At 58.9% G+C, this 15,665-nt stretch overlaps 1 protein-coding gene across 2 annotated transcripts; it reads left to right on the forward strand.

Annotated features, from left to right (window-relative positions):
• The first annotated feature begins 6,981 nt into the window (after window positions 1-6,981).
• Window positions 6,982-14,991, forward strand: Klhl30 (kelch like family member 30). Of its 2 annotated transcripts, XM_090354429.1 has the most exons (8): window positions 6,985-7,758; window positions 8,512-8,526; window positions 8,873-8,993; window positions 10,494-10,580; window positions 11,068-11,223; window positions 12,227-12,415; window positions 13,264-13,409; window positions 14,740-14,991. In XM_090354429.1, exons 1-8 carry the CDS (start codon window positions 6,985-6,987, stop codon window positions 14,989-14,991), a joined length of 1,740 nt encoding a protein of 579 aa, XP_090210555.1. The 2 variants fall into 2 exon arrangements, with proteins under 2 accessions (XP_090210556.1, XP_090210555.1); XM_090354430.1 differs by lacking the exon at window positions 8,512-8,526 and having other exon boundaries at window positions 6,982-7,758; window positions 8,858-8,993.
• Window positions 14,992-15,665: the final 674 nt, after the last annotated feature.

Genomic DNA, 15,665 nt, shown 5'->3' on the forward strand with positions numbered 1-15,665 from the left:
ATCAGGCTGGGCATGTATGTGTGGGCCTGCTGACAGGCTGGCAGGGACAGTGTGAGGATGGGTCTGAGGGTGAGGCAGGGCAGGCAGGGAGAACAAAGCAGGGACCCAAGAGACAGCGATTGTGGGATAAGCTATGCTAATGACCCGCTTTGTTGAATGCACGTGGGGGTAGAGCTCTTCTGCTCCCTGCTGGAATGAAGAAAAGCAACACTGTCCTCTGCCCACCTGCTCGTCCAATTGGCTGCTATGCTTGGGAACTGACAAGGATATCCTCCTATAGGAAGACGGGGGGGTGAACATGTTTAATCACAGAAGCATTTACAAAGAAGGATGAAGTTCAGAACAGACACCAGCTTTGAAGGGACATCTGATGAGGCCCAGCCTCCGGTTCAACCAGCAGGCGTGGGGACCCTTGTTTCTGGCAGGAGCCTTTTGCATCTTTATAACATCATTATAAATACATACGGAATTATCAATACAGGCAAATAGCCACTGGCAGCTGGACACATGTGTCCTATCCTGTGCCTTTTACGATTCGGTGGGCTCTAGAAAACTGTGGCTGGACCTTCCCCATGTTTGAAAGGGATGCTCAAGGAAGATGGAAAGATGTAACCCACACTTAGTAAACGGGCTAGGTGTGACCACTTGGGGCCTCTACAGAGCATAAAGCAGAAATGATCAGATGCGCCGGTGTCCAGAGCTAAGGGAAGTCCTCAGCCTAGGTCAAATTGAAACCGTGTCAGCCCTCTCTGGCATGGGTGCCCTGCAGCCAGAGCAGCTGGTGCCCCGTTGCCGTCTGGGCCAGGTACCAGGTGTGGTCTACTACCTTTTGCTTTGCTTTACTAATAAACTTTCTTGCTGTTTACCTCAATGTGACCCCAAATTCTTTTTTGTCACACAAATCCGAGACCCAAAGGCCAGGCGGAGGCCTCCCCTTTCAGAGACCTCCCTGGAGCCTGACCCCTTCTAGGAATGTCTGGGCATTCTGGAACCTCCCTATCCCTCGGCATCACTGGCCAGGTAAGCTGGAGGAGGGAGGAGGAGGGGGAGGAGGAGGGGAACGGGGGGGGGGGAGGAGCCAGTTCTGGGCCGAGCCGGTGGGAGCGGGAGGGGGGTGAAGCCCAGCGCTGAGTGGCTTCTGTGCAGGAAGTGGGTGCACCAGTCTGATGTCCAGGCCCACCTGTCAACCGCAGTCTCAGCCTTAGTTTCCCAGCCTGGTCAGACCCAGGCTATCAGGGGAACTAACGAGATCTGGGAGGGGTGTCCTGGGTTCATATGGGCTTGGGTCCAGGCCCTTCCACAGACGGCGTCCCTCCAGAGGGAGGCCACCCCAGAGATGTGATTCTCGGCCCCGAGTGGGGCTGGGAGAGCTGATGGTAACGACCTCCCAGGTGATTGTGGTGTACTGGGAGGCAGGCTGGCCCCACAGCAGCCCTCGCAAGGCTGGCAAGGCTGGCCCAGCTGGAAGGCCTGCCTGCTGCCTGTCACCTGTCATCCACTCGGCCCAGGGTGCCAGACACGGAACAGGCTCCCTGGTAAGCCCTGGGAGGGCTTCTCTCTGCCGGGTGTGTAAGGGGTGGAGAGGCACAGAAACCGTGGGGGGGGAGCTGGGGCACTGCCTTTCCTCCTGTGCCTAGAGCAAGCCCCGTATGGTGTCAGCCTCTGTGCACAGCAGCCGCCCGGGAAGGCAGAGCCGATTTGCTTTTTTAATAAATGACTGACACGTTGATTTGAAAGAAGCACAGGAGCTGTGTGGCAGCCTCCAGGCGGCCTCTAGGGACCCCACCTCCAGTCAGGCGTGACAGCCCAGGTACCACACAAGTCAGATCGCCTCTGGCCAGCCTGCACAAACGCAGAGATCCAGCCCTACTGCTCTTCCTTTTTTCTATTTTTCTTTTTCTTTCTAGGGCTTGGACTCTGGGCCTAGGCACTGTCCTTGAGCTCCTTTACTCAAGGCTGGCACTCAACCACTTGAGCCACAGCATTACTTCCAGGTTTTTGTTTTTGTTTTTCTTGTTAGCTAATGTATAGGAAAACGGAGAAGCCATCTTTTGAGAGATCAGATTGGGAGTCTTTATTGGAGGGCCAGTGACTGCACGTGGACTGCAGTCTGGAATCAAGCCTGAACCAAGCATTTGAAGACAAAAGCCACCTGTTTGGGGTGGAGATCCATAGAAGGCAGTAGCTCCAGATCAGTGAGAACTTTCCATATTGTTAGGGTCCGTGATCAAAGGAACGAGTCTGACACAAAAGCGGAAGTTGGGAAGTTAAGTTAAACAGAGTTTTATTCCGCACCTAGCATCAAGGATCATACTGACCGATCAGGGCCGCCTCTAAGATGTGAGCGAGAGAGCGACCCCGCCTGATCTCACAGGCTACTTTTATAGGCCCCAGCCATGTGGCTGGGCTGGCCATACACAGGTGGCCAATGGAATTCAGCATGGTTGATTGATGGCTGGGGCAACCACTGACACCTTTGCTGTTTGAACGGACCTATCATCTCGGTGGGCTTCTGGCGCACTGCTCTGCCGACAAAGGAAAGGGAGGGAGTTTCCTGACAGGCCAAGGGGGGTAAGGTGGGGAGGGATTGGGGAAGTCCCTTTCACCTATAAGAGCATACACCTCAAAATTCCCATTTAGAGAGCTTGCCAGAGGCGAGCAAATCAGAACATTGAGGGAAACCAAAGACCAGCCTGCTCTGTAGCAAATGCCTCCCAAGGGCTAAGCAGCCTGACATCTGCACATTCTCAGAAGCAGAGCAAAAGCTCCTAGCTCTCCTGGAGCTAAGCATTCACATGGCCTCTCTCACCTCTAGGCTTTTCAGAACCAGGTGGAAAGCTCCCTCCACCCAGCAAGACACCAGAATGGCTGTGAGAGCGAGATCGTCTTCCTGACTCCCAGTCTCCGTACTTGAATAAGAGTCACGGACTTGGCTGCCAGGCTGGCTTTTAACCTCAGTGCTCAGACCTTAGGCTCCTGAGCAGCTAGGATTACAGGCATGAGCCACAAGTGTGTATTTTTACTTGTGATTTTGTGCTCAGGTTCTATCCTAGGGCCTAATAACTAGTGAAAGCCCATGCCCTCCCCCTTAGAGCCGGCCAAGCTGTAAAACAAGCCCAGCATTCCTGACAGGAGGCACATAACCCGAGAAGTGAGGCTGACATGAAATTGACACCCATGGTGTTTGCGAGCCCTGAGCTCCCCAGAAATGCTCATGATTCAGCATGGAGTGCTGAGCACAGACAGGCAGGACTGGAGAGAAGGAAGCATGAGCATTGTCTGTGGTGGTGCAGTTCTCTGCTTTATAGTGTAATGTAGGCAATGGGGGAAATGTATTGTAACGGAATTGTGGAAATTAGGGACTTCAGATTAGAGCCCTTCCTTCCCCCTGCTTCCTTCTGCCACAGTTTACCCAGACTTAACTCCCTTCCCCAGGCTTCCCTTTGTCACTGTTTACCCAGACGTAACACCCTTTTCCCTGCCATTCCTTTACCCAAACTAAGGACATCCTGGCTCTCACAACCAGATACATCTTGACTATAGATAAAGAAGTATGCGATTTAGAGTGTGAAACGCCCAGCATGTTTTCTGGCCTTCTTTGGAAATTGGGCTGCCTTCCGAGATCCCCACCCTGGGATGTAGTCCAGGCACGTCAGCTCCTTCCCTGCTCTAAAAACTTTTAACATCCCGATCGTGTTCTGAGCGACTTCACAGTTTGTCCACCTCTGGACCGCACTACAATATTTTTTTTTGTTGGTCATGGGACTTGAACTCCCCACTACAGTATCTTCTATGTTGATTTTGTCATCCTAGTAATAAACAAGTAGCATGCTTGAAACGTGTACCACTCAGAAGCAGTCGGCCCAAGAGGATCCACTTTGAGTCCTGGCATCAAGTGGCTCCGACTGGCCTGTCATCTGAGTCCCTGGGCCCCGGATCCCCACCGCATCTCCTGAGAGGCCCACTTACATGGCACACAGCCCTGTGCCCAGCAGAGGCAGCCGCCTGGGAGCCCGTCAGCAGTGCTCCTTTCCTCACTTCCCTCAGGCGGAGCAGGGGTGCAGTGACCCATCAACAGACAAAGCCAAGGCCTCCCGCCAGTCCCTCTGCTGGGGCAGCATGTGACAGCAGAGGGACATCCATGGAGGTCCCCTCCCAGGTGTGGCTGAAGACCAAAGCCCAGAGGAGAGTCCCCCTGTGTGGGATGGGGAGGGCAGGGGGTGCCTGTCCAGCACCACGGGGGCTCAGTGTGGAGCTCTGCACACGCAGCTGCCCGCTTTCCCCAGCAGGGCTGCGGTGACCGGCCGGGCCGCCTCCCCAGCGCTGCGCTGGCTGGGCGTATGTGTGTGCTTCCAGACCTGCTCTCAGGACCCTGCAATACCTCTTAGAAATGGCCTGACTCTCCAGGAGGGCTGTCCTCAGGGTGGCTGGAGCCCCTCTGCCTGTGAGGGCATCATCTATTCCCCTCGGATGGGGCCCATCAGGCTGATGCCCGCTGCCCCCTGCCCCCTGCCCCAGCCATCCTAGGGCGAGGCTCCTATGCCCTGCGGTCCCTGGCTGGGAAGCTTGGCTCTGGCCGTTGGCGTAGCAGCATCTGAGACCCCTCATCAGCTCCCTGGCCCAACCTGACTGAGATCAACAAGCCTCATCCAGACCCAGGCACAAACCCAGCAGGCCCCAGGACAGGGTGGGGCAGGGTGGGGATGGGGACGGGAATGGTGTGTAGATGCAACTGTTTATTTTTAGATGACCCCGTTTCTTGTGGCTGCCTTGAGCACTCAGGATGAATGAAGACACCAGTGCAGCCAAGCCAGCTGCTGTGGGTCAGGGAGGCCTGGGTGTCTCCTGGGTGTCTCCTCACAGCCCACTCTTCAGGGTGGGCACTCAACCTCCCACCCTGAGTGGGCACCACTGTCCCCTCCTACAAATGCCCCACCTTGCGTCCTCCCCCACCCATATCAGCCCAGCTTCCCAGATAGGGCAAAAGCTCATGTTTGTCCCACAAACTCCTGGGAGGCCTCCAGACTCAGAGGCCTGGACCCTTGGATGAAAAGTGGACAGTGCCAGATTTCAGAGCACACAGTCTCCACACCCTCCCTCCTGTGCAGACGAAAGCTAAAAATACCCCTGGGCCCCACGTGGCTGCCCAGCCCAGCCCAGCCCAGCCCAGTCCAGTCCGGCCTCCATGCTCTGCCCTGCTGCTTGAGTTCTGTCCTCAGGGCTCTGATCTCAGCGAGAGGGACCCCAAGGCACTGAGAGGTAGGGCCCAGGGGCCCTGGGTGGGGTGGAGGACAAGATAGGTGGCTTTGATTCAGTGCACAGCAGAGGGCAGCCAGAGGGCAGCCAGGCAGCCTGGAGGCCATAAGGCTGGATGCTTAGGACCAAGCCTGGCTGTGTAGGCCAAGCCCAGGGCTGGGCTGAGGGGCGGCAGGCACACTTCCTCGTGTCCTTGCTAGAAAGCTAAGTAGGGAGAGACTGAACCCCTGGAGTTACAACCAAGTGGGGTCGAGGCTCTTTGCTGTCCTTCCTGGTCACCCTCACCTCATGGGTGTCCCAGGGTGGGGCTCTGAGACCCTCGGAGCCTCCTCCCTGTGCTAGGACACTGGGCAGCCAGTATGAAGGGAGCCGGAGACCCCTTGGTCGTGCTGGGCACTCTAGCCTGGGAGCCACCACCAGTGGCATGGGCCAGAAGGAGCAGCGAGGCTAGGAATGTGAGATCTGCAGGTGGCTGGGAGCAAGGCGCCTCGCTTATAAGGGCCTAACTACTCCACTGCCCTCCCTGCAGAGGCCCCTGGACACCAGGGTCCAGGGCTGCAGCCTCGGACCCTGTCCTGTGTGGGCGTGAACCCGTGCGGCTCCCTGGAAGGCCTAAGTCAGCCCTGGGGTGTTTCCTGGCACTGTAAGCAGGGGAGAGCCCCAGGGGGCCAGGATGCCACCCCTCCCTACAGCTTCTTGCCCATCCCTCCCCACAGGCCTCAGCACACTTGCAGGGCTGTGACATTTGACACCACCCAGCCATAGGCATTCCACCCACTGCCTGTGGTGTGAGGCCCCCCTGGTGGTCAGAGGCCTCCCCTCAGAACCTGCACTGTGAGGACGTCTTTGGGGCACAGCTTTCTCAGGGGAGAATACTTAGAAGTACATTAAGAAACAGCATGACATGAACTAGCCCAGAGGTGGGTGTGTGCCTGAGATCACAGGCTCTGCCATGTGATGTTTCTCTCGGGTTGTGTGTTTGCAACCTGCCTCTAGCCACGGACCAAGCTTCCCCACTACCTGGCTGAGTGATCTCAAGTGCTTCTGTGCCTCAGTTTACCCAGCTGTAATCTGAGGGGAAAGTTGTAGGACCTAATGGTCAGTGCAGGAGAGGCCTGGGCCATAGCCTAGTACGTAGGGAACGCTGTATATGCAGAGCTTCAAGGGAAATGTGGCCGACACCCCTACGCCCTCAGCCTCTCCATGGGGTGGGGGAGGGGTGGCTCACCCAAGGTCACTCAGCAAGGTCACCTAGGCAGTATGGAAACCAGCAAGGCAAGAAATCTGGAAACGCTGCCATGGCTTGCCCAGCAATATTGGTTCTGCAACCAAGGAGGCCCATTGCAAGCCTGGGCCCAGGGCACCCCTGAGCCGTGTGAGCTGTGCAGCCCAGCATTGTGGAAGAGGCCCATAGGAGCCCTCTTGCCAGCCCTGTTCTGCCTGGCCACCTGACCATGTGGTAAGGCTGCCCCTCTGAGCCTGTTTCCACCCTGAACATGGAGCAACACATGGCTGCCTCAGGGGTCTGCGCCTGGGTCAAGGACGTGCTCAGTACACTGGTGGTAGGAATGGTGGATGTCCAGATGATCAGGCGACAGGTCCCTGTGGGGAAGGAGATGGTGGCTGGGTGTCTGATCCTGCTATCCTCCTCTCTAGGTGCTCAGAGTGGCTCCAGGCTCGGGGCACAGAACAGACAGTGGCTGTGCAGAGGCCCCGTCGCACAGCACCATGGTGCGAAACGTAGACGACCTGGACATCCAGCTGCCCTCGCATGCCCAGGACATGCTGGATGGCCTGCAGCGCCTGCGCTCTCTGCCCAAGCTGGCAGACGTCACGCTGTTGGTGGGCGGCCGGGAGCTGCCCTGCCACCGTGGCCTCCTGGCCCTGAGCAGCCCCTACTTCCACGCCATGTTTGCAGGAGACTTTGCCGAGAGCTTCTCCGCACGCGTGGAGCTGCAGGATGTGGAGCCAGATGTGGTGGCGCAGCTGGTGGACTTCGTGTACAGCGGCCGGCTGACCATCACGCAGAGCAACGTGGAGGGGCTGACGCGCACGGCCTCGCACCTTCACTTCCCCGCCGTGCAGAAGGTCTGCGGCCGCTACCTCCAGCAGCAGCTCGATGCCGCCAACTGTCTGGGAATCTGCGAGTTTGGGGAGCAGCAGGGGCTGCCGGGCGTGGCTGCTAAGGCCTGGGCCTTCCTGCGCGAGAACTTCGAGGCTGTGGCACAGGAGGACGAGTTCCTGCAGCTGTCCCGGGACCGGCTGGCTGCCTGTCTGGCCAGCGACCTGCTACAGGTGCAGCCAGAGCAAAGTCGGCTGGAGGCCCTGCTGCGCTGGGTGCGTCATGACGCCCAGGCCCGGGCCACTCACCTGCCTGAGCTGCTCAGCCTGGTGCACCTGGATGCTGTGCCCAGGCGCTGTGTGCAGCAGCTGCTGGCCACAGAGCCCCTGATCCAGGGGTCAGAGGCATGCCAGGAGGCCCTGTCCCAGGGCCAGCGTGGGGTGAGTGAGAAACGAGAGGATCTCAGAGCCCAAAGTACCCTTCAACTGTGCACCACTGCCATTTCAAGCTAGTCTCATGTGAGGGCATCGCTTTTTGTACCTCAAGCACAGATTGTGGGTGCTAAGGAGGAAAACTAGAAGAGTCCCTGGCCTGAAGGATCTCAGGACTCAGCAGGGATGAACCTGGAAACTGAGGACCAGATAGGACCAGCCAGCCCTGGGTGGGGACAGGCTGGGGATGTGGCTCTCTGGGGGAAGTGGCATTGGAGCTGGGCCCTAGCATTGGAGCAGGAGCTTAGGAGGAGATAAAAAGGAAACACCATCAAGGGTCCAGAGGGCACAGATGCTGTATCATCTGCCCCTGAATATGCCCAACAAGCCTTTAGAGGGTCCTTTTCCTGTGCATGCTGCCAGTGGGCTGGCTTGGGTAAGGTCCTCATGAAATGACAGGCTCAGGTATGGCCAAGTGGAGATGCTTGTGGACAAGAGCAGCCAGCAGGCTGCTGAGAGCCTGTGGGGATGGAGATGTGGCCAGCCACAGGCCCAGTGAAGAGTGGACAGTGGAGAGAGCCAAGCTCAACCCTGGCCTCCACTTGGCACACACCAGTGACTAGAGCTGCCAGGCGGCTTGTCCACTGGCCATTATCTATCTTCATCTTGTGCTTAGCAAGTTGGGGAGGCCTGGACATCCTGAGAAGGGCCTGCAGTCACGAGACCCACATGGAAGTGTGCTGCTGTCCCCACTGGACTGAGGCTCCATGCAGGCTGGCTGGGGAGCAGTGGTCTGGAGACAGGGACTGATGTAGGGATCTGAGGACAGGTTCTAGTGTCTCTGAAGGGCACATGTGGGACTACAGTGGCCACAGGGTAGGTGAAGAATGCTGGGGAGGCAGTAGGTCAGCCACACTGCTGCCAGCCCATCAAGGGCATTCATACATGTGCATGCACTCAAGCCGATATGTACACGTGTGTGTGTGTGTGTGTGTGTGTGTGTGTGTGTGTGTGTGTGTGTAGGCCTGCCCGGCCCACACATGGGCACTGACACAGAACAACACTAGTGGGCCTCTGGTGGCCACTCTGACTTGGCTCCTGCCCACAGGTGTTGTCTGACCAGCCACAGGAGCTGCAGGAGGTGTTGGTGGTGGTGGGCGGGCGGGCATTGGAAGAGGATGAGGAAGGCAGTGAAGAGCCCACCCCCCACCTCGGGAACTTCGCGTTCTACAACACCAAGGCCCGTGAGTACCTGCTGCACCACCTTGGACACAGCCACAATGCCGCTGGTGAGGCATGCTGAGAGCCATGTCTGCTGGTGGGTAGAGCCAGCAAGGTACCCAGCCACAGGGCACTGGCTCCAGTCCATGGCCTGGGGAACCTGCTGATGCTCACAGGACTTCAGTGGAGACAAGGGCCATGATAGGGAGGCTGAGCAGGCCTGGCTGGTAGACCAGTTGTCCTCCAGCTAGAAGAAGGCCTTCTGGCCTTAATTAGGTCCTGGGCACAGGTAAAGCTCTTTACTGTTCACAGTGCTGTGTGAGGAGGATGACTTGAACTACTGCTTTTTTTCAGGCATCTTGTACACTCATGAGAGGAACAAGGACTCAAGAGGGAATGGAAGACAGAGGATATGGGCAAATAACCCACAAGTGAAAACTCAGGTTCAGGGTCAGCCCTAGGAGGGCTCCAAATGGCCTCTGACCAGGTCACCTGACCTCCCCAAACAGCCCTCTGTCTCTTGGCTTCCACAGTTATAAGGAAGTCCTGAGCTGGGGACAGAGGCCTGGCTTCCCCTGCCTGCCTGGGAAAGGGAGGACAGGCTAGCAGGGGTCCCGGAGCCTGTCATCCACAATAGCCTCTGTCTCATTTTCCCCATGCTTGGGAAAGCCTGGTGAGACCTGGTGGGGTCCTGGGGTAGAGGCAGGTCCCCAGACATGGGTGATGTCAGCCACTGACCTGGCAGAGGAGGAAAGCTGAGGCGGCTGTCCAGGTCAAAGGCAACCTGGGGCTGACGTCAGGCAGAGCAGCTGGCTGGCAGCGATGGTCACTGATGGCTGGGCCATCCCCACCCCGGGGTGACATAGACATGAGTCAGGGGACACTTAGTCCCTGCCCAGAGTGCCAGGCTCTGCTCACTATGGGGCATGGAATTTTACATGCTTCAAAGTGGTCAAAAACAAGAGTGTTCCCACGGGAGTTCCCACACCAGCTCCTGTTTGTGGTCTCACGTTGCCATCTTCCCAGTGTTTTCTTTTCCCTTGCCTTCATTTACCCTGGAGAGCAGCAGGATGGATGGCAGCTCTACCTTGGCCCATCACTCTACTCCAGCCGCTAGCACACCTCCCTGGGAGGCTGGGGTTACCCCCACTCTACAGGTGGGGAGACTGAGGCTGGGTCTGTGGAGGCATGGAAGCTGGAGTTGGAGCCAGCCTGTTTCAGAGCTGGTGGCTCATTCTTTGGTGGCCTCATGGGCACAGCAATGACCCAGACAGAGATGAATGAACCAGGGATGAGGGATGCCAGGTCAGCCTGGGTGCCATCCTGTGTCCAACCTGCATCCAGGCACTGAGGGGCAGGGGCAAGATGAGCCCCAGGGCTGGCTCTGGCCCCTCCCCTGGGTGCTGCCCTCAACTCAGTGGGCAGCTGAGCCCCTCCCCATCCCTTCCCTGCTGGCGAGCTGGTCACTTTTGCAGCCAGCCTGAGGCGGAGACACCCTGACCCTCGCCTGTCCCTTCCTCCAGGGAAGTGGATGGCTCTCCCGGACTTCCCTGACTACCACAAGTGGGGCTTCTCACTGGCAGCGCTCAACAATGACATCTACGTCACAGGTGGGTGGGCAGCTGGGGCTGCTTGGGGTGAGTCTAGCCAGCAAGCGCTGGCCCAGCAAAGCCCTAGAATCAGCACTCCCCACTCAGCAGGGCCCCTGACAAGTGAGCAGGCCCGCAGGCCTCCCTCATGAGGTCTGGAAGGTTCAACTCCAGCATGTACAAGGCCCAGGCCAGCTCAGCAGGGCCGTGCAGCCAGGCCTTCCGGGGAGGGCTGAGTGTGGGGACCCTCCACGCTCCTCACTGTTGAGGAGTTAAAGTTCCCCATGAGACTTGGCTGAGGGAGGAAGTTTTCCCTGGTGGAGTAGAAACACTTGCATCTTTGGAAGCCTGGGGGAGGGGGGGTCCCATAGTTAGACTGCCACTTAAAGCCTTGTCCCGGGACCAGGGTATGGCAATCACGACCTGGCACTGAGGGCAGTGGGTGGGCACTGGGACTCAGCCTCCACAGCTTCCACAGGCCCAGAACCTCCAGAACCCCTCCTGGCAGGTGGCTCACGGGGCACTAAGACGGACACCTGGTCAACCACCCAGGCCTGGTGCTTCCCGCTGAAGGAGGCAGCATGGAAGCCTGTGGCGCCCATGCTGAAGGCCCGCACGAACCACGCCAGCACTGCACTCAACGGCGAGATCTACGCCATCGGTGGTGAGGCCTTGCTCCCTGCCACTCAGCTCTAGGGGCGTCATTCCTACAGCCTGAGTCTCCCCCTCCACCTTCTGGGGCTGCCCTGGACAGCGCCCTGGGGGACCCGTGAGCCCCACACTAGGACCCCCGTAGGCTCTCAGAATCCATGGAGAAGACGGACTAAGTGCTCCCAAAACCTTGGGACAGAATGAATGGGACAGTTTGGGGCCTACAGAGTCTTCAAGTCCCTGCGTGGGAGGAGCAGACAATCCCAGAAAGTTAGACTTGGCCCATAGCCCAAAGCCACCGGGGTGTACCGTGGGGTGGGGAGCCCTCAGGGCCCTGCCTAACATAGGCACCCAGCATGAAGTTGCCCCAGGGAACTTGCCAACTGAATGACTATTGAAAGTATGGTGGTCCCCAAAGCTCCTCCAGCTCCAGCCTGGCTCTGGGCTGCGTCTAATGTGCCGCCTATCCTGGCTGACCCCTTCGCAATCAGTGGCAGCTGAGTTCTTGGCCACAGATCAGATAGCACACAGTCCCAGAGCCCCAGTGCCTCTGGGCCCCAGGGCCTCACAAAAGCTGACGTCAAGCTGCAGGAGAGCAGATGTGTCTGCCAGCTCCAGCCCCTCCGGACGCCCCTGAGGCCTTGAGATGCCTACAGCTCAGGGCCCCGCCAGCCAGTGGACTGCATAGGTACATGATGGGCAGATGTATAGACTTCTCAGTGGCTGTCTGCCTAGACTAATAATTTCGTGTGGCCCATAAATATTATAAACATCCAATGGCCTTCAGCAGGAAAAGATTCTCCATGCCTAGTACAGAAATGCATGCAGACCCCTCCTGGTTCCCAGAGCCCCAAATTCCCTGCCTGCGAGATGGGCCCACCACCCCTTGAGGCCACACCATCCTTCACTTGCCTTCCCCACCTGGGGCAGCCCCAGACCCTCCCTGAGTTTGCCAGACCTCCTCCTCTGCCTCAGCACCTTGCTGTCCTGACCCCACTGGGACCCCTCCCCGACAGGCACCACCCTGGATGTGGTGGAAGTGGAGAGCTATGACCCGTACACAGACAGCTGGACCCCCGTCAGCCCTGCCCTCAAGTATGTGAGCAACTTCTCAGCCGCCAGCTGCCAGGGCCGACTCTACCTGGTGGGCTCCAGTGCCTGCAAGTACAACGCTCTGGCCCTGCAGTGCTACAACCCCGTGACAGGTGGGCAGACTCGGAGATACCCCCACTCCAAGGCCTGTGCCCAACGGAGGCAGGGCCTATGGACCCCCCCACTGAAAGCCTACAGTCACACAGGCTCACGTCTGGAATCCCAGCTACTCAGGAGACTGAGAGCTGGGGATTGAGGTGGAGAAGCAGCCCAGAGGTAGTCCATGAGGCTCCTTTCTCCAACTAACCACCCAAAACAAATCAACAAAAGCAAAAGAACTGGAAGTGGAGCTGTGGCTCAAGAAGTAGAGTGCTAGGCTCCATCTCCACCTGGGTCCTGAGTTCAAGTCCCAGTACAGTTTCCAAAAGGGTCAAGGCAGGTAGGTAGGGATGAGAGTCAGGTCACAGGCCGCCCCACCCCTCTTTACAAGGGCCTCATCTGGGGGTGGGAGGCCAGGGCCAGGAAACCCAAGGAATCACCTCCCAGTGAGGAGCAGTGATGGGGCAGCAAGGGGCGGGGAGGGACAAGGAGGGATAGGGAGGATTGGGCAGTGAGGGATAGGGAGGATTGGGCAGTGAGGATAGGGAGGACTGGCAGGTGCCACTCTAAGGCACCTGCAGCAGGAGCTGCTGGGGTTGCAGACCTGCAGGAGACAGGGGTCAGGCAGAATGGAGGCAAAGGCCTAAGAGGAGAGGCCGAGGCCTCCACTGTGTCCAGAGCAGTGGCTCAGGGAGGGATCCAGGCTGAGGTTTGCCCTGAGGATGAGAGGCCTGGAGCCCCCACTGCAGTGGGTTAGTGAGAGACAGTCGGGGACTGGACTTCCAGCATGGGGCAGTGCCCGAGGGCTGGGTGCCAGCAGGCCCAGGCCCAGGGATCTCCTCGGCCTCCCTATGCCCCACAGATGCATGGAGTGTGATTGCCTCGCCCTTCCTGCCCAAGTACCTGTCCTCACCACGCTGTGCGGCGCTGAATGGAGCCCTCTATCTCATTGGGGACAACACCAAGAAGGTGTACGTCTATGACCCCGGGGCCAACCTGTGGCGGAAGGTAGGTACGTGCTTCCGCTGCCCCCAGGACTCCTGCTTGGCAGAGAACAGCCTGGAGGCCTTGGTCTGTGGGGAAGGGTGCCAGCCTTGGTCTCTCCAGCCTGGAGGCCATGGTCTGGTGGGGAAGGATGCCTCGGTCTCTCCAGGCTCCCGGCATCTCCTGGCCTTCCCCGGCAGGAAGGGGGTGGAGAGAAGCTGGTCAGCACTTGGGTTCTGTCCCCTGGATGCCCATTTTCCCTCCTTGGGGATCAAATCCAGGCTCAGCTGGTAGGTACCTCAGACAGGGAAAGCAGCTCCCTCCTATGACCATTCAGAGCCTGTGTCCTGGGGAGGACAGCTGGGGAGGATTCCCCTCAACGCCCTCCCTCAGCCTCTCTTCTTCCACCAGTGGGTTCAGGAGATGAGTGGCACATGGCCACTGCAGAGGCCAGCCTGGGGCACAGGGACCTGGCCTTTCTCCTCCTGGGGTCTTAGACCACAGCTGGATGCCTAATCCCCTCACTTGCCAGGGAAAGGTCACCTCCCTTCCTGCCAGCTTGCCTGGTGGTGTCAGAGCTCTGCGTCCTGCTGCCCACAGCTGTCCTGGGCTCCAAGGCTGTGCTGAGCTGAAGTCCCAGACCCCGTGGGGAGGAAGGTGTAGGGTGCCCAGCCAGGTCGCTCTGTCTCAGTTTTCCAACTGGATTGCACTGGGCGTCTCCCAAGCGCATGCCACAGGCTGGGTCGCGGTCCCCCTTTAGCCTCTTTGAGCTTGGGGTAGGGTGACCCATTGTCTTCACACAGAGGCCACAAGAGACGCCTCCCTCAACCCTGCGCTTCCCCGGCAGACTCCGCTGCTATGCAGTGTCTGTGAAAACTGGAGGCTCCACCACTCACAGGGCAGAGGCAGGAAAGTGGGAGAAGGGGCCCAGGGGTGATCAAGAGGGCTTGCAGGGGCTCAGCCCTCCCTGAGCATCGGCTGGTGCTCAGCCACTTCTTCCCATGTCCCCTCTGAGGGAGCTGTGTCCATCCTGGCCTCGCTGGAGGCTGGGGGCAGCCCGGACTCAGGCATCTGCTCCCTCACCTGCTGGGGTCCCTCTGACTTGACAGGGTGAAGCGCCATTCTGAGGTCCAGGGGGTCCTGCTACAGGGAGCCTGAGGAGGCCTGAGGGGCCCCGGACAGGCCCCAGAGCTGGTGCCAGCTGGGATAGGGGCTAAGTGGCTGCCACCCTCCCCAATGCCAGCCCCCTTGAGGCAGCCTCTGTTGGGATTCTTCTCCCTGCGTCCTGGCCCCTTCCCAGTTCCCCTCTCCGTGTCCTGGCCCCTGCTTGGACCCTGACTCTGCCCATTGACAGGTGCAGTCCCAGCACAGCCTGCATGAGAACGGAGCCCTGGTGCCACTGGGGGACGCGTTGTATGTGACAGGCGGCCGCTGGCAGGGCATGGATGGTGACTACTGTGTGGAGATGGAGGCCTACGACACTGTGCGGGATGCCTGGGCACGCCACGGTGCCCTGCCCCGCCTCTGGCTCTACCATGGAGCCTCCACCATCTTCCTGGATCTATCCATGTGGACGCAGCCCTTCCAGCCTTCTCAGGAGCACTAAGCTGGGGTGGGGTCCCATGTCCCCCCAATTGCCTGAGAATGCACAACCTAGAAGACAGGACCCAGCTTGGTCACACCAAATACCACAGCCAGTGACGAGCTCTGGCACTTGCACAGTGTGTGTGTGGGGGGGGGGAGCTCTGCCACCCCAGGGTTACCAGGACCTCAGAGAAAGGAGCTGACACCCTCAGAACCCACTGCCAGCTCTTCCCACCTCTGGCCTCGAGCTGTACAGACGAGGCATGGTGGGCACTGAAGCTAGGCCTCCCTGGAGGCCTCTGGATGTCGTCAGTGCTGCTTTCAAGTCTGCTTCTGGCCCAAAGAGGCCCTGCCTCAGCGCGGTCTCCCACTGCCACCAGAGGGCGCCACAGAGAGCCAGCAGGCGCCAGGTCCCCGCCTGGCAGGAGATGATTCCCAGAGCCAGGCCATCTCCTGCTTCCTGGGGCGCCTCTTCTGCAAACGAGGGCTCGTCCTTACCAAGGAGGCCTCCTGTGCAGACCTGGAGGCTCGTGGGGGCCTCGGTGAGAGAATGGTGAGGGGTGGGGTATCTCCTGGTGCCTTCCGCCAGTCAGTATAATTTGGGGGCGACGCAGACCTGCCCCGGGGCAACTGAACCTCTCTGGGTCCTGACCCAGGCCAGGACCAGGTCTGTAACCAGGAAACAGTAAAGGACTC

This window comes from Megascapheus bottae, chromosome 21, assembly GCF_031878675.1.
Source record: "Megascapheus bottae isolate mThoBot1 chromosome 21, mThoBot2.hap1, whole genome shotgun sequence".
Classification (NCBI taxonomy): domain Eukaryota; kingdom Metazoa; phylum Chordata; class Mammalia; order Rodentia; family Geomyidae; genus Megascapheus; species Megascapheus bottae.